An 18,178-nucleotide genomic window follows, 5' to 3' on the forward strand; every position below is an offset into this window, starting at 1 on the left:
AAACCATTGTTCCATCCTGCAGCTCTCGGATCTTTGTGCAATGGACTGAAATCAAGATCTCAGAAAGAGCTGAGTTTTGCTGCACTCTTCCCAGAAGATTTTTTTAAATGCTCCAGATGCCAAGAGAATGTATAACTAAGATGTAGCATTTGCGTACAGTGGAGAAGAGTATCAGTCGGCTTTTATGGGACGGGATTTTACAGTATGTAACAGCACGGGAAGAACTCGGGCGTCCCGTGTTTTGTCACTTAGCCGCATCCCAGAGCCAGTTTTTAACTTCCTTCAGGAGCCTCTATATGGCTCTCCATAGTGACAAGGTCATTTTGACCTCCTGGCACATGTGCCCAGAGTTCCGGTTTAACAGTCATTCTATGATTTATCAAAAATAATCACATTCATAAAGTGATGAACTGGAAACTGTAGAAATGATGGCTGCCTAAATTTGGGGAGAGGAGAGTGGGCACTGAGAGGCATGAATAAGGCTTCAGCCAGGTGAGAAACAGTGATGTTCTGGAAGTCTGCTATAGAGAGAGCACTATGGTGAAATGCTCAGTTAGAAACCACAATGACTTCATTTTGGGTGATGAACTTTTAGCGAGCTAGCCACTAGATTCCAACAGGAAGTAAGCGTTTGAATAGTCCTTCGTGCCTATGGGGGCAATGGGGTTTTCAGATATAGGTTCACTTTCCTGTTTGGAAATTTGAGGTTTAGATTCTGTTCTTTCTAGTCAGTGATGACTCATCGGACTGAAGATACTCAGGAAAGGCTAGTGCCAAGGGCACAGTTAACCCAGAGGAAAGCTACAAAGGAACTACTGAGCAGAACAGGTCTATGGGCTTCCTGGGGATGGTGGGGCTGGGGGTGGGGAGCGGGGAGGGTGGAGCCGGGTGAAGCAGGACAGAGCGGGTGGCGGGGCGGGCCATACCTGATCTGATTGTCATCATCGTCCACCAGGAAGAACCAGCGGAATTTCACAACCAAGGGGCTGCAGTTGGTGATCATGATGTAGCGAATGACCTCAGTATCGTTCAGGATGCAGCCGAAATCCACCTCCATCACCTCAAAGCTGAGGTTGGGGTAATGCACTTCTCCACGCAAGCCCAGGTTGTCCACCTGAGGGTGTTCTAGATACTTAATTGACAGAACCTCTTCTGCCACCCAGTTGTTCAGGTCATTTCTGAAGGAGGGATCAAACTTGACCAGGTAGTGTTTCTCTTCATCAACCTCCAGTTTTATAGGCTATAAACAAGATAATGTGGAGTTAACAGCCTTTTTTTTTAAAAAAAATTATTTATTTTATATACTTGAGTACACTGTCACTGTCTTCAGACACACCAGAAGAAGGCATCAGATTTCATTACAGATGGTTGTAAGCCACCATGTGGTTGCTGGGAATTGAACTCAGGGGCTCTGGAAGAGCAGTTGGTTCTCTTAACCACTGAACCATGTCTCCAGCCCCCAGTTACCAGTATTTCGAAAGTCTGACATGATACACAACATGGGAGAGTCAAAATTACATACATCTACAACTTCACACACACACACACATATATATTAATCCATATATATATTTTTAAAAACATAGCTTTGAATAGTTAGCAGCTATTGGTTGGGTTTAAAACTTTTTCTCTCGCTTTCAAACTCATGCTGAGATTTGAAGGTTACTGGGGATGGAGTCTATGAGTGAGCTCTTTTCTGAGGAGTTAAGGTTAGTTGCCACCAGAGTGGGTTGTTATAAAGCAAGGCTGCCTCTCATGCTATTCTTCCATACATATCCACTTTTACCTCTCTGCCATCACTTGAACCAGAGTTCTTGACCTGCAGAACTCTGAACCCAAACAAACCTCATTTCCTTATAAAATATTCAGCCCAGATATACTGTTGGACCATTAGCACACAGACCTAGATAGCTACAAATATGTGTGTATATTTGTGCATGTGTATGTGCGTGTGTATGTATGTGTATGTGTGTGTACATGTGCTCCTGCATATGTGTGTATGTACATGTGTGAGGGAGAGATACAGAGACACAGAGACAGAGACACAGAGACACAGAGAGAGTGGGGGGAAGAGGGATAGATGGAGGGGATGGAGGGAGAGCGGAAGCGCCTTACCGTCTACCCCTATCTCACAGTCATCCCTGCCTTTCCAGGGCCACCTATATCTGGCACACATGCACCTGGATATCATTTAGATAGAGACATCTCCACACATCTCTGCAAATCTGTCTTTGAAGATTGATTCTAAATTGTTTCGAGAAGCAAGATTTTGTAGCAATTAGGCACAACTACAAAGTCTAAAATTTTTTATGAAAAAGCAGGAAAACTGAATTAGAGAATCTTCATCATGCTGTTCCTCCGAGTTAATATTTTTGGTAAATGTTAGTTATAGGCATGATGGGTAAAGGGTTGGATTCTATAAAAATAGGATTTCATTATATTATTTTATTAAAAAATACTGTGAACTTTGAAAAACTGAGGATAGGGGCCTGGAGAGATGGCCTGTGGTTAAGAGCATTCATTGCTCTTGCAAAGGATTCAGACTCAGTATGGAGCACCCGTGCTGAGTGTGTACAACCACCTCTAATTCCAGCTCAGGGGATCTGAGACTTCAGGTCTCTGTGTCCACCAGCACGTGTGTGTGTGGGGGGGGGTGTGGGTGTGGGTGGGTGTGGGTGTGTGGGTGTGTGATTAAAAAATAAAAATAAATCTTAAACCAGAAGACATTTTTTTTTCTCTGTAAGGGAGCGACTTAATAACAAGAAATGACTCTGGAGTCAGGATGCTTCTAGGATCTGGGTTCTCCCAGTTTCTAGCTCTATGACCCTGCAAAAAGTGGAGAAGCTTTGTTTCCATATCTGTAAGACAGGTGTGCTGATAGTACCTCCATCCATGCCCGTTTTGAAGAGGGTAGAATGAGTATATATGATAATATATATTATTAATATAGTGTGTGGTATGTAAATATATCTTCTCAATAAAAAATGATGGCTAAATGTTAAGCAGTTATTATTGAAGTCTGAGTGTAAAAATGGGATGGACCTCATCAAGGAAACTTCTGGATGCCACAGGCAGAGACCACTACAGAAAACCACAACCAATCAATATGCAGTGCAGTGGAGCCCGATCTCAGTGCAGCTCCGGCTCACTCCCGTACCCAGGGCTCAGGGAGCATTTCGAAAGACTGTAAAAGTCGGAAGATCAGGGTCTTTGCTGTCTCCTAGCCATGGCAGATGCTGCACACATAAAGTCTCACCAATATGGCTGCCCAAACATGAGCTGGACAAGGACGGCATGTAGATTAAACGGGTCACATGTGGGGATGTATATGGGCACACAAGTGCACATGTGCAGTAACAGCGGATGAGAAAAGAGGTCATGGATTGAAAGAGAGACAGATGCCGGGTCAATGGGAGGGTGTTGGGGGGAGGAAAGGGAATGGAGAAATGTAATCAAAATATGATCTCAATGATGAACGAATAGAAGCGGCTGATCAGCACACTGCCCTCTACTCGTGCCTTCCTGTTGGGGGCCGGGGACTCAGCCCCAGTCTTCATGCATTGCTACCCTGCGCTACAGCCCCAGCTTCCGTTTTCGGAATTTTACTGGCTGTGATGAATTCTTCAAAAAGCCATGGTTTAAAATGATCTGATGCGAAAATCCCAGCTGCTGATGTTGCTTGGTTTCCACTGGATGCACCAAGTGTTTCTGGGTCAGTGTTATAGTGGTCTTTGAGTGCCGCATGGATGAATCTCTTCCCTGTTGATTCTCTTAAACAAGGGGGTGCTAATGCTCAATTATTCCTTGCATCCAGAGAGCATCCTTCTGCTACTTTTCTTCTCAGAGGTTATCGTGGCTGGCTGTAAAATCCATGCACCACAGTTTCTATTAAACCTCTAGTCATTTCCCTGGTAACGCTAAGTTATTGTGGAGAAGTCTGAGGTCAGTATAACAAAAACATTCTTTTAATGATTCTCTTCCTTTTTGCTTAGAGACTCTCACCAATGAATCTTGTGATTTCATTGGATGTTCATTGTTGCATAACCTATATCATTTTATCTCAGGACAGTTAGTGATCTTATTTTAAAAGTACTTTCAGAATGACTTCACTTGTTTTAGAGGAGCTGGAACAATAAAACTCAGCCCATCCTTCTAGTCGTCTTCACTTCGACCTTTGTTTCCCTCAAATTAGGTAGCTGGTTTTACAAGTATCTTAAATATCTTTGAGGACATCCCACGTGCATGTAGACATAAAATCACATTTGTGCATGCTTACTATTTATATATGATGGCACATTATTCCTACTTGCCTGCATTTCACTTTTTTCTATATAAGATCATCTAATATCTGCCCTTTGAAAATATTTTTATTTTAAATTATGTGCATATTTATGTGGGTGTACATATATGAAGACACCTTTTGAGGCCAGAGAAGGAGTCATATCTCCCAGAGCCAGAGTTACATGCAGTTTGTGACTGCTGGGAACTGAACCCCAAGACCTCTGGAAGAGCAGAAGGTGCTCTTCATGCCGAGCTATCTCTCCAGACCCTGCTTCCCACCCTCTTTTATAGCTTCATAGTTTCATGATCCTACCATCACTCACTCAATCACTCTCTCAAGGTTTGGGGGTCCTAACCTGTTGCCTTTATAAGCAGTGGCCTGATGAATACCCTTTCGTCTTGCATGTGTGTCATCTCATAGCTTCTATCTGTGGAATAAGTCCCTAAGCGTGGGGAATCCTAGGTCAAAGGACACTGCCGTTTAAAATCTTGGCAACTGGTAGTGTATTGCCTTCCACTGTGCACTGCCCAACTCCACAGAGAGCGTGTTTCTGCACACCCTGCCTGAGCTCAACGCTGTCTATTGTTTGCGCTTTGCTAATCTGATGGCTGAGGTCCATGATGCTGCACATCTCCATTTTCTCCAGTGTGAGCGAAGCAGAATGCGTTTGCTCATGTTTAAGAGTCATTTTCTCTCTGTGAGCACTGTTCTCTATGGGGCCATGGCTTGTTTTCTTGCTTACTCATGGAAGTTCTTTATTTTTAACAAATTTGAATTTTTAAGGCTATATGAATAAGTAATATGAAGACTAAAAATGGACTACCAGGAACAGGACCCATCCTGCTGTCTCCACTACTAACAGGCCATCATTTTAAAAATACTTTAAAAATATCTATCTATCTATCTATCTATCTATCTATCTATCTATCTATCTACCTACCTACCTACCTGTGTGTGTGTGTGTGTATCTGCTGAGTTTCTAAGTACCACATGTACATGTGGGAACTCATGAAGGCCAGAAGATAGCATCAGGTCCCCTGAATCAGAAGAGGAGTTACAGTGGTTATGAGCTCTCATACAGGTGCCGGGAACTGAACTCAGGTCCTCTGCAATAGTAGCCAGTGATTTTGACCATGGAACTATGGAAGTAATTATTGTCATGGAATTGGTCCACTGTATACTTTTCTTGGGCCAAGAAGGGATGAGCAGGATATGGTCACAGTTGGTACTGGAAAGAAGAAATGGGTGAGGGGCTTCCTCCAGGACAACGGCACTGACTCCACTTGAAGCATGGGGGTTTCTCCAAACCTTTCGGCCCACATGTCTGGAGAAGAGTACTATTTTTGCTTTCTGTGTGGGGTCTGGTGCATATGGAGCCATCTTGAGTGTTTTCCTCCTATGCATGTCTCTTATCTCAGAGACTCTCCAGCATCACTGGGCACAACAGCTTTATTTTGCTCAACATCATGGCGACATTTTCTAGAATGCAGATTTTTGTAGCATTTCCCTCCCTCAACTTGCTATAAAAACCATCATTCTAAGTCAGCTTAAAATCTCGTTCTTTAGTTACATTTATCACTATTCATTTATTTATTGCTATGGGCTCTTCATTTTTTGGGGAGGGGAGGGGGTTCTACTTTTATCCCATTACAAGAAGAACAACAGTGGGCCTGGGGTTGGCACTCATGTTTGAATCTGCACACCCTCCCATCCATCTGCTCTGTGCTCTGCAATGTCACCTGCCATCTCTTCGAGCACACGTGCCGCATCATGGTGGTTTCTTCAGAGCTGAGTCATTTCAGCTGACTCTATCTGAGGCTCTAGAGAGCTACAGGTCTGCACCGCTGGCTTTCCTCAGCCAATCCCACTGCAGGGTATTTTCTCCCATGTCTTACCTGGGGCTTACCTCTTCTCTATAGCTCTATGTGGAGGAATCTTAGCCGGTCTTGTCTTGTGGTCAGAGGAGACCATCTGGGCACTGTCTGACCAACCATCTCCCAAGACCTGTGTCCCCACCCAGTTCAGAGGTCCATCTTGCTGGGTGTGGCCTATGGTAAATCTCAAGTTACAGGCTCCTTCATCTGAGGTCTGGTGATTGTTTCCTGCCCTCGTTTCTTAAGGCTGAGCTCTTAAGATTGTGTGTGGGCTTGATTTCTCCTTCAACCCCCTCTTCCACAGTTGTGCAGCATCACCTGCCCATGGCCATCTGTTCTACTGTAATCCTCACACCCAGCAAAGAACCATAGGGACATTCACCTTAAGCTGTCGCCGCTTCCTGCCTCAGAGCTGCAGCAGAGATGGGCTCACTGTCTTTCCTTTCAGCTTGCATCAAGTTTGTTAGTATTTGGAGATGGGATCATTCACTGGGAAACTGGGCTTGACTAGTTCCTCATGTAAGGGACTTTGGTTGCATTTTCCTAGTAGGAAGTCATTCATTGCCTTGTATAAATTACCTCCATTATGATGGGCAGGAGATAATGAGCTATCTTACTAGGCTGGAAGGTCTTATGCCATGCATGAGTCTTCCCACACTGACTGACACTTATAATGATGTAGTGATTATTATTTGTAATTATCTGTATTTTTTCCTATTGGTTTCCTGAGTCATTTTGTATTTTCTTTTCTGGACTGAAATTAGGCAACACATTTTTATTCTCTTCCTTTTCACATAAGCTCCTTGCCAAGTTACCTTAGGAGTTGCAGGCAGGAGGGACTTATCAGTCTCACATATGAAGAAGGGTCCAGTTGTGGAAAGCAGCATGTTCACAGGCAGGGTGGTGATGTTCTTTATCACCAAGGGCTGGTAATCAGGCTCCAGGACAGTGTTAGGCTTCTGGAGAAAAGGGGAAAAGGGAGGAACAAAATCAAGTCACAGTAAGTACAGTGAGTCCTGAGTAACACGCCTTTTTAGTTTGGAACAGCACACACACACACACACACACACACACACCTCCCCAACTTCACAGATGTTTATTTCCCTGGGTAGAAGTTTACAGAAATGGAGCAGAAGGAGGTATGTTAGGATTCTGAAACATGAGCTTATATAACCCAGAAAATAGAGATTTCTGAGAGGCTCTTGTTGCTTAATTTAGAACAAAATAAACCCACAAAACCCTACAGAAACCCAGCCACTAGATCAAACTGTCACTACCCACACTGACACACCACCATGGAACAAAGTCTAATAAATCTGATATGTTATGAAAGACATGAGGAATTGATATAACAAATAAAACATTTTGCTTTTATACCATTTTCCTCCCTTATGCTTAAAAGATTCACTTCGCAGGCATGCTTATCTCATTTTATTGGCAAATACTCATGCATTTTCCCTGTAAATTTCCCCCAATTAGGAAGAGGTGACAAAGTTGTCTAGCTCTGTGAGACCTGCTGGACTGATTTTTCTACGAGAAAGGGCTGGGGTAGATCTTGAGTGTGATGTTTTGGCTCAGAAATGGGGTTTCTTCATTCTGGTGTTGGGGGCTGCATTAATCTTTGGGTGGTCGGAGAAGGGGAGCCTTTAGAATCGTAGGCAGGAGGTGGTCAGAAGCCTCAATCTGCAGTCTCTAGGAAGTCTGATCATTTGGGGCTCTAATAATGATGATGATGGTGATGATAAAGTATCCCTTAAAAAGTCTCCACATTTTGACTTGTGTTTTCTCCTCACTCTGGTTTGATCACCCCAATCCCACTTTCATATTTTGATCTGACTGCATCTTCTAGCTGTTCTTCCAACACCATCTTTATCCTGCTATGGTTCTTGAATTCCCTGGGCCCTGAGTGGGCTTGGGTGACTTAGTATCTTTGGGCTTCTGCTTTGGTGATACTCCACGAGCTCCCGTGCACTGCCAAGGTTATGTTAGAAGTCTGGTCTGGGATTTGTCACACGATGCCAGCCTTTGGTTCTCTTCCTCCAAGAATGAGCACAGACACTGACTCCCTTTGTAGGACCAGTTCCTGGAGGGGGGAGCAGCATGTTCAGGCCCACTGAACAGAAGGCCTCACAGAAAACCGTCCGTGTGGTGTGACCTTCCCTGAAGGCTGCTGTGTCACTGCAGATAGCTCTGAAGGGAAGAAGCCACACTTGGTTGGTTTTGGCACGAGGCCATTTGGAGGTTAGTGATGAGAAGAAACCAAAGTCCGGAGAAGCCAATCTATATTAAAATGACCCCTTCTCTCTGGGCCATTTGTCTCCCCAGGAGACAGAATCTCCTGCTGGAACTTCATGAAGCAAGGAGACCGAGAGTTTCAGCTGGCATCTTCAGTCCCACAGAGATGCTGTTTCGTTGTCTGTGGTGTGTGAACAATACAAATGGCATAGAGCTGATGGAGTGGGAAGAAAGAGAGAAACCCTTCCCATAGGCAGGGTTGATATCTTTATATTCTAATGTACCACACTGGGCATGCTTCCTTGGACCAACAGCATGCAGTCAGAATGCTTGCATGCTGGACAATTCAATCTGAGTACCCCAACCTTCATGGGCCTCTTGTGCATGTAGTATTTCTTCATCATGGCTTACAGATTTTTAACGATGGGCATGGGGATAAGCAATGGGAGACATGACAGAGGAGAACTCCAGCTTCTGAAACTTAGGGAGAAGGAAAGATGGGCAGAAACAACCAGCAGAGAGAGCAGAGGACACCCTGCAGGAACCGGTTATGTCCTTCTACCTTGTGGGTTCTGAAGGGATCGAACGGAAATCACCAGGCTTCGTGGTAAGCACCTTTGCCTGCTGAACCATCTCACTGGCCCTCGACCCATTTTTCAACCCAGTGAGAAGTTATTACCATGTTCAGAATTTTTGCATGCTTTAATTTAACGATAAACTCCAACAAGAGATATTGAAGCATGGATATTTTAGCCTGTTTCTGCCACGAGGCAGGAGGACAGAGATGAAGAGGAACACTGACTGCATATGCTATGAGTGTTTACGGGCTTGGAAAAATTGAGTAAGAAACTAGGCTGCATATTTAACATATAATGTCTTGCACAGAACAGCTTTCAATAAATCCTTGCTGAATTCCTCTGAATAATGGTTTCCGGGGAAAATATGAGGCCACAAAATTCAGGGCAGCTATTTGATGACAGGTAAACATGTTTTCTGATTACAAGGAAGGGACTGGAGACAGCAGTGAGAGTTCCCAGGAACTCTCAGTGTGTTGTGGGGTTTGTCAGCTTCATGGCTAGATCTGCTGCCACCTCAAACCCTTGCTTAACCTCCTCAGTACCCACGTGGCCTGCAAGCTGGCAAAGCCAGAATCTTTTCTCCTCTGTATACACTGTAGGTGCCCAGTTCATGATAGGCATTCAAAACTCTGCTTTGAATTGAACTTGTCCGTCTCCTTGAGCCCCTGGACCTTATAACATTCCTTTATTCATGTCCTAACATCGCACCTTGTCCATGAGGTGTTCAACACAATTATCAACCAGGTATGATGGAATGTCCTACCACAATAACTGGTCTTGAGTCCTACAAACTTGGAGGTGATGAAAAGAAGCCCAGCTGCCCCCCACCCCAAACTATGTGTGTGGCTGTGCCTCTACCCATCTACCCCCACCGTGATGGCTAGAGGCACAACCACACACATAGTTTCCTATGACAGGAAGAGATCATGGGACAAAGACTTAGTTAATGCTTGGTCTTCCCAGCAGGCTATGAACTCCACCAGGGCAGAGCAATCCTCAGAGAGCTAGCATTGCTAGCATCAGTGTCTGGCACGTGAGGAGTCTGAATAAAGAAATGTTCTGATGAGCAGCCAACATTCTAATGATTTATTCTAATGAATAAATATGACCACACATTTGTCTTCTCCTTTGAAGCCTTTTAACAGTTTCCCAGAATGAACCCCAAAGTCCAGAACAGGTCTAGCAGGCCTCTGCCCCATCTTCAAGAGACCTCCATCATCCTTGGTATAACCTGTTTCCGGGATGACTTTGGATGTTCTTGGCAGGGTCTCTGTCTGGGGTCACCTTTCAATTCTCATATGCCTCTAGGCCTTTCTCCCAACAGAAGGTCTCAGACTGGAGTTCTTTCCTTTTCCCTTGTCGTCAGAGTCACTTCTACCTTTACTTCAATCCCAACTTGGGGCCCTTGCTCAAGGAAATAAACTTGGAAAGAGCACACGTGTACAACCGACGCCACGCCTCCGAGTTGCCCATGAACCTGGTTACATGCTGGGATTAAAACAATGATATTCCGTATGTTGTGTTCGGTCCATCACCTCAACCAGTCTCTCGGCTTTGACTGTGTCTGTCTAGTTCACCAGACTTTGACCGCCAGTGCAGCCTTCAGCTTAGGACAGATGATCTGTTCAGTGGTTACTTACTCCACAGCAATCTTAGGGGCTGTGCCAGTCTCTTTATGTGTATCACAAGAATGGTAATGGAGCCTATCATGGTGGGATTTTTGTGAAGGACACCTGGAGAGACATAGGCATGGCTGCCTAGCAATAGTAATCAGTAGGTGGTAGTCATTACTACTGATTATTATAATTGTTGCTGGTTCTATTCCAACCCTCTCTCTGCAGTGATGTTTACTCCACCTAAAGCAGAAGGACAGAGCATCTGCATGCTTTCATGCCTATTCTGTACTGATACACCCCTGCCCTTTGGTCTTATACACCAGGAATGATGGAAACAGGTTTTCCACTTTGGAGAATTATAGGCTTCCATTTGGAATTTAAAGTTAAATGTATACTGGCCTCTGAAGCTTGAGAAGAAAAACAACACCGTCTTGGTGACGGGTGTTCACAGGATGCTAGTTAATTAAGCTTCTAAAATGGAAGCATGAATATGTTGGCTCTGGCTAGAAGGCCCAGCCCTCCGCAGCCCCGCCCCACTGACCTTTTCCAGTCGATATATGAGCTGCCTGGTGGAGAGCTGGATGACTGGGGCTATAAACTCGCAGATGATGGTCACGGACATCAACAGGCTTTTCCCCTTCTGGGCCCCGACGATCGCCTGGCACACCAGCTTTTCTTTGACTTTCTGTGCACAACATACACCGGCAGTTTTGAAACAAACATCCTTCAGAAAACTTAATGACTTAACAATATCATAGGTCTTTGGGTCCAAGATGGCCAGAGCTTTATAACACACAAAGGACCAAAGAGTCAGTCAATATATGCCACAAACAGATTGGACTGACGAGCCCTCAGGATTGAGCTGTTAATGAACTCGGTGGTCTCATGATTTGCAAGCCAATTTCGGGATGCTTTCGCTGAAGCTGCAGGTGGATTTAGTTCCCTGGTGGGCCAGATTTAAAGCCTCTTAAAACTGTGCTTGCTCTTGGTAACTACATTAGAAACACGCTCCTACTACAGACTGTGTGTTAGGCTTAGGGTGTGTGTTATATTCATCTTTAGATCTGTAGTGCCCAGACGTATTTATATCATGGTATACTCTCAGTGAAAATAATGAGAAAAGGGACACAGTATATAAGACTCCCCAGTGAGAGGTTCCCTCTATTCCCTTTATGCTGGGAAGATGTGTTTTACCTGAAAATACTTTGTGAAGAAATAATATAAAAAAAATGATGTGTAATCTGTGACCCTAAAGAGGCTGGCCCAGGGACCAGACAACTCACATTATTTCTAGAAGACAATTTCTTATTGCTTCCTATAATAAAGAGAAAATTCAGTGTCTCTGCATAAGCCTCCCAAGGAGGGGCTGAAGCAAACATCATATCTCACATGGAGAGTCTGTGTTTCTAGAATGGGAAAAACTCCTAGGTGATTTCAGTTTTTTTTAAAAAAGATATTTTATGATTTCCTAAAGCCGCAAGGGACTGTAATAAAGAGATACAGAGTGCCACTGTGCTTAAGGGTTTTAGGTCGAATGTGTGGAACTGATGTATACAAAAAAGTAGAAGGCCCATTGCTGGACAGTAAGGTGGCTATTTCATCTACACAAACTAGTATGTCTATGAATGCTCTGTGTGTGTGTGTGTGTGTGTGTGTGTGTGCACGTGTGCATATGACATATGTGCCCACCTGAAGAGGCCAAAAGAGGGTGTCAGATTTTCTGGAAACGGAATTCTATCCCTGATTGTGAGCTGCCACATGGGTATTGGGAACTGAACACAGATCCTCTGCAAGAGCAGCTAGTGCTTTTAACTACTGAGCCATCTCTTCGGTCACCCCAAACATGATGTTTTTAAGTGGGGTGTCAATTAGTCAGGCAAGGTTACAAAACAAACAAATGAGCAAACCAAACCAAACAAGAAAAGAAAGAAAAGAAATCAGGGATGTGCAACCCAGAACATCTATAAAAGTGTGCTGTTTTCAGAAAGAAAAGAAAAGACTGATAAGTGCTAATAAGAAAATTTGCTTGGAATGAAAACTGGAAAACTGGACGCTTTTCTACCTGGAAGTAGCTGGCTGCTGTAATGAGGGCATACTTTAGATGGTCCTTTAAGGTTGGGGTCATGGTAGCTATAGAAACAAAGGGAAAACTGAGCAGAGCTGAACCTGGAAAGCAATGAACGCTGCCATGGTAACCCAGGGCTGTGTGTAGTCTAAGAAACCACATCCCTTGTCATCCGTTGATTGCCAATGGACCTTCCTAAGAAACGCATTGGGTAACAGCAGGGACTTATTTGGGGGAAAAATATCAACTTTCGAACACGCTTGCCTCTTACCTTGGGCGTGGCGGAATAGCCTTCAAGTACCACGTCAATTGTCTGCCCTGGGTACAACTCCATCCTGACAGGGTGAAGTTGAAACACGGGGTTCCCGTTATCTGTGGGTTCCTGCGAGACCTTGGACTGGCGGCGGCTACCAGTAGTAGAGCCCTTCTTCACGGGTTCCTTTTTATTCTGCTTCTCCTTGGGGCGGAAGTCGTCATTCATCCAGAACAGTTGCTGGACCCGGCGTCCTTTATTGGTCAGCTTGAAGCGGTAATAGTGGGTATCCAGGCTGGAAAGAAAAGACAGGTGCTGAGGGGCTGTTGGGTTTGACTCTACACCCTTTAGATTTATTCTGCTGGAAATACTTACAGAATGAGCAGCCAAAGAAGGCATTCCTTTAAAACAAAACCAAAAACAACTATTCAGGGAGTCTAGGTCACAGGATTACTAAGAACTCTTACCCCTCCTAGGTAAGGGTGACGGGAATGTGGCCCATGCATCCTATGCCCGCCCCTCCCCCACAGCAGGTAGAGCCCACCCTAGGATACACAGGTAGTATTAGCACTCTCCTTAATGAGAAGTAGTTCTGAGGCAAGGAACCCTGCTCAATGTGACTGACACATCCCTATTAAGCCTTGACAGGACAGAGGGGCCAGACTGAGGTAGACCAGAACACCAACTAGGCTAGACACTTTTCTCAGACTTTTTTTTTTCTCATTTCTTTATGCTTTCAAGTTATAACTGTTTCACTCAATAATTTATTTTTTTTCTCTATTAAAGATCTTATTTTCCTAGCTCTTTGTGAGGGAGGTGGGATTTCTGAAATATAATGAAAGAAGTTAAAATGGTATGTGTGTGTGTGTGTGTGTGCCCACATGCATGTCCATCCAATTTATAGACTTAATCAAAATATTTTTATTTAAGGAAAAAAGCCCATCCAAGGACTGCATGCCTGTAATATCAGCATTTGCAAGGCTGAGGTAGGAGGATCACCATAAATTCAAAGTTAACCTGGCCTACATAGGGAGTTTTAGGTCAACCAGGGTTACATAGCAAGACCCTCTCTGACAAACAGCAGCAGCCAACAACAGCAGCAACAAGACAAACACCCCACTTTATCTTCAACTGTTTGTTTTTCTTTAAAGATTTTATTAGGATTTGAGATTTCATCCCATTTGCTTGACTTCAGGAAATGATATATCTCACAAGTAAGTTGTAACATCAAATAAATAATCAGGAGAAGTAATTTCAATTGTCAGGTAAAAACTTTTGTCTCTAAACATTTGTGTTCATGGGGCAGAGTCAACAGAATAGACTCTATCCAGCAATTTAACTTCATGACCAATGGAAATTTTGGGAGCAAAAAGTAAACATATAATATTAATAAACTAGTTTTGCCTTTGCTTCTTATTTACAGTATGATTTTAATAGCCTATCTACCAGAACCATATTAACTTACATATTAGGATGGGAGAAAAAACTCCAGATATTAATAGATTTGCCCCCAAATTTGTCACCATAAAGGGGTGGCATATGGGCATTCTTTTAGTACAGGGTTTGGCTAACTTCCTCTTTAAAGGGCTGAAGTATATCATGTTAGGTCTTTGGGCCAGGCCATCTCAGGTATGGCCTGAGAAAATAGTGAGAAAATAGGCAGAGACATATCGGCTGCAAGCCAAGAGAACCTTCTCCATAGACACAGGCAGTGGGCTGTGGTGTACCTGTCAAGGCTTTTGCTAATTCTTTGGGTTATTGATGGCATCATGATTGTATGGTAAAAAGGAGAATGCCAGGGTTTAGACAGAGGGGAAATGAATAACTAACAACTACAGTTTGTTTATATATTCATAAAAACTGTTCGCTAGCCCTCAAATTTCCAGGCAAGGGTTGGCATATCCTTTGGGAAGGGGATATTTGACACTACTTGTAGATTCCAAAGAATCCCAAGCAATTAGAAATGGTGTGAAGAATATTGTTTTCTATAGTTAGATTTGTGTGCACTTAAGAAATTTAGGTAGAAGCATTAGTATACAACAACAAATGTCTCTCCTTATGGCCAAGAGATAAAGTAGAAAGGAAAATCTTTTTTTAAAAAATTTATTTATTTATTTCATGTATGTGAGTACACTGTTGCTGTCTTAAGACACACCAGAAGAGGGCATCAGATCCCATTACAGATGGTTGTGAGCCACCATGTGGTTGCTAGGAAATGAACTCAGGACCTCTGGAAGAGCAGTCAGTGCTCATAACTGCTGAGCCATCTCTCCAGCCCCAAGATTTATTTATTCAGTATATGTAAGTACACTGTAGCTGTCTTCAGACACCCTAGAATAGGGCATCAGATCTCATTACAGATGGTTGTGAGCCACTAAGTGGTTGCTGGGATTTAAACTCAGGACCTTTGGAAGAGCAGCCAGTGCTCTTCACCATTGAGCCATCTCTCCAGCCTGGAAAATCTTGATACTAACCCGACTCAAAAAACATGCAACTGGACATGTGCAAAAACCATACAGTTCAACTCTGAGTTGTTACTTACGTTGCTCTTGCTTATTGCATTGTTCAATTAAGAGCCATGTTTGATAGCTAAAGCAGAGGAAAGGAGGGGTAGATGGGGCTGTGGGAAGGACTTCTCAGAACATAATGCTTATAATCTGGGTTCAGGCCTGGTATGTCAGAAGGCCAGAATGGCAGCCATAGGTGGGTTCTCAGTACAGCAGCTGAGATCCACAAACCAGCCAAACCCTGGGAGTCAACTATGGATAACTGCATACTGCCCTGCAGAACCAGGAATGAACCCTCACACGTCCTCCACACATTGCACTCAAACCTCAGGTGTTTTATAGACATACTCGATTACACTACCCAAAGGGGGTCTCTGCCGCACTGCCTCTCCTTGAAATAGTCAGACCCTAATGCTTTTCCTGGGAAGTCAGGGAATCATTGGTACTGTGATGGGGAGGCAAATGGAAGAAATATGATATTTAAATGACCGGTTCTGCAGTGCCTGCTACTTTTGCAAAGACTTACCTCTCTAGGTAGACTCTAGGGTTGCACTAAGCTGAGTCCATATTTTCTCCATTTTGTGGAGAGGGATGAGTGGTATGTTGAAATCAGAGCGGGAAGATTATGCAGAAACTCTGAATTTAACATAAAGTAGTCACTACCCCCTTTTTTTTAGCCTGGAGAATGTCACCTAGCATCAACTGTCAACTCTACACAGCCTCGGATCTTAGGACAAACAAAAAGCAAAAGACAAAACAAATAAACAAAATAAACAAAACACAAACAAACAAACAAACAAAATGAGTCTTAAATACTAGCTTTTTTCCCTGCAGCAGTTCTGCAACTTTATTTGGCACTCAGCAGATTTGTTCTTATCCACAGTCTGGAGATTTTTGAATGTGTGGAACAGGCAAGTAAGTTATCAATGTGTGAAGCTTGTTTGGTGAATCCTTATCCTCATTATGTTTTCTGGACAAATGTACGTGGATGCTATACAGAACATTCCTTATTCCCCTGGCCCAGTTGGCTTTAATGAGCCTGGTGTCAGTGCGCACATCTGGAGTCTCCATTTCCTTCATGGCAAACTTTCGAATTTCTTTGAGTGTCCGGGGAACACGCTTCTTGAAGCCCAATCCATGGATGTGCTTGTGAATGTTGATGGTGTGTTCTCAGGTCACCACCTTGTAGATGGCAGAATGGTCCTTCTTCTTGCCACCCATCTTTGTGGGAGCCATTCTGCCGAGCCCATGTTGAAAAGGCTCAAACAATAGCTTTTATCATGCTGGCCTGCGGTCATGTGTCTAGGGGATCTACTCTTGATTAGCAATGGGTGTCAGAGGTCCAGCCCACTGTGGGTGTTACTATTCCCTGGGCAAGGTATTCTTGAGACATTTAAGGAAATTGACTAAGCAAGGGTCTGGGCCTGAGTCAGCGAGCAGCATTTCTCCGTGTTCTGACTTGAGCTCTGACTTCTCTCAAATGATACACAGCGACAGGAAAGTGCCAGAAGAAAGAAACCCTCCCCTAAGTTGTTTTAAGTAACAGAGAGCGAACTAGAGCACAGGGCGACAGTGTAGAAATGGCTTCTTGTAGCAGATGTAACCAAGCTGCGGCTAGGAAATGCCTCCCTATATCCAGTACATTCACCAAGGAAGGAAAGAGTGAGCGTGGGCTAGGAAAGGGATGGAGGGGATTAAGTTCCATTTAATTAAGACTGAGACACGTGGAATTACCTATACAATTGCTCCACAGTATCTCCCTACCTAAAATGCGATCCCAAGTTGAGTTCTGGAGCAAACGGCTTGTCAGAAACAATGGTCGAACCAATCCCCGTGGCCTGGATGGGGATCCGATAGGTGTTACTGTGCTTAATCTCCAGGATGACAGTGTCTTTGAAAGTCACTATGTCATTCAGGTTGGCAGTCAGCGTCAGTGGGATGTCATCCTCTGCAGGAACTGCGCCCTCACTGGGTTTGACGGTCCAAAGGGATTTTTTGTTTGCCTGCAACAGAAGGCTACAAGTTAACTGGGTCTTGGATGTGTCAAAACCCTCCGCTTCAAATGGCCCGCACCGCAGGATTCAACTTCAGAGACAAACATTATCATTTTATTTTATATTTTAAAGAACCAGAGAAGCTGGATGCTTGTTAACACCCCTTTTCAAACAGCAGCCTGAAGAGCAAGGCCGCCCTTCCGCTTTGGAATGCTCCATGAAGATTCACTGTGTCTCTTCCCTATGAGGACAACTCGGTTCTGGAATTTTCAAAGAAATGTTTCCCCGAGGAGAAGTTTGTAGAGTTTGAGTGAAGATGAGCAACTTTTTAAAATAAACGTGACAGAAAGTCACCCTGGCTTTTACTGAAATTTTATCGGAATTAAAATAATTTCATTAAAAATATTCATATTAAAAGAGAATTTCATTAGCTGAAATCTAAGCTTATTCTTGAAATCTATTTTGGAGCTGACTCAGAGTTGGAAGAGAGTCTGAGAAAACCTATTCTGGCCATCACGTTGGTGATGGCCAACCCACCTTAGCATCCCTGGCTTCTTCCACTTGCTCTAGATTTTTCTCTCCATCTCTTCCTGCCTTCTAATACAGTACGTGCTTTATTTATCATACGTGTTGTCTCCCCCGCAGTGGGATATAAGCCCTACATAGGAGGGGGTTTGCCGTCGGTTTGTGTGTTTAGCGTTTTTTTCCAAACAAATACATCATAAGTATCGACCGTAGGATATGGTAATAGCTATGCTACATGTACAATACAGC

General features: G+C 43.8%; 1 protein-coding gene and 1 pseudogene across 1 annotated transcript in view; both read right to left on the reverse strand.

The window, feature by feature from the left end:
* Nucleotides 1-18,178, reverse strand: part of Hydin (HYDIN axonemal central pair apparatus protein) — a 325,093-nt gene that overhangs the window by 166,581 nt on the left and 140,334 nt on the right. Inside the window, exons 18-22 of the mRNA XM_052166496.1 lie at nucleotides 17,175-17,413; nucleotides 12,922-13,198; nucleotides 11,127-11,270; nucleotides 6,972-7,115; nucleotides 927-1,240 (exon numbers count right to left, since the gene is read on the reverse strand). Of these exons, the coding sequence (XP_052022456.1) occupies nucleotides 927-1,240; nucleotides 6,972-7,115; nucleotides 11,127-11,270; nucleotides 12,922-13,198; nucleotides 17,175-17,413 (1,118 nt within the window). The remainder of the gene's footprint in view (nucleotides 1-926; nucleotides 1,241-6,971; nucleotides 7,116-11,126; nucleotides 11,271-12,921; nucleotides 13,199-17,174; nucleotides 17,414-18,178) is intronic.
* LOC127672071 (60S ribosomal protein L31-like) lies at nucleotides 16,226-16,646 on the reverse strand (annotated as a pseudogene).

This window comes from Apodemus sylvaticus, chromosome 21 (assembly GCF_947179515.1).
Source record: "Apodemus sylvaticus chromosome 21, mApoSyl1.1, whole genome shotgun sequence".
Lineage (NCBI taxonomy): Eukaryota > Metazoa > Chordata > Mammalia > Rodentia > Muridae > Apodemus > Apodemus sylvaticus.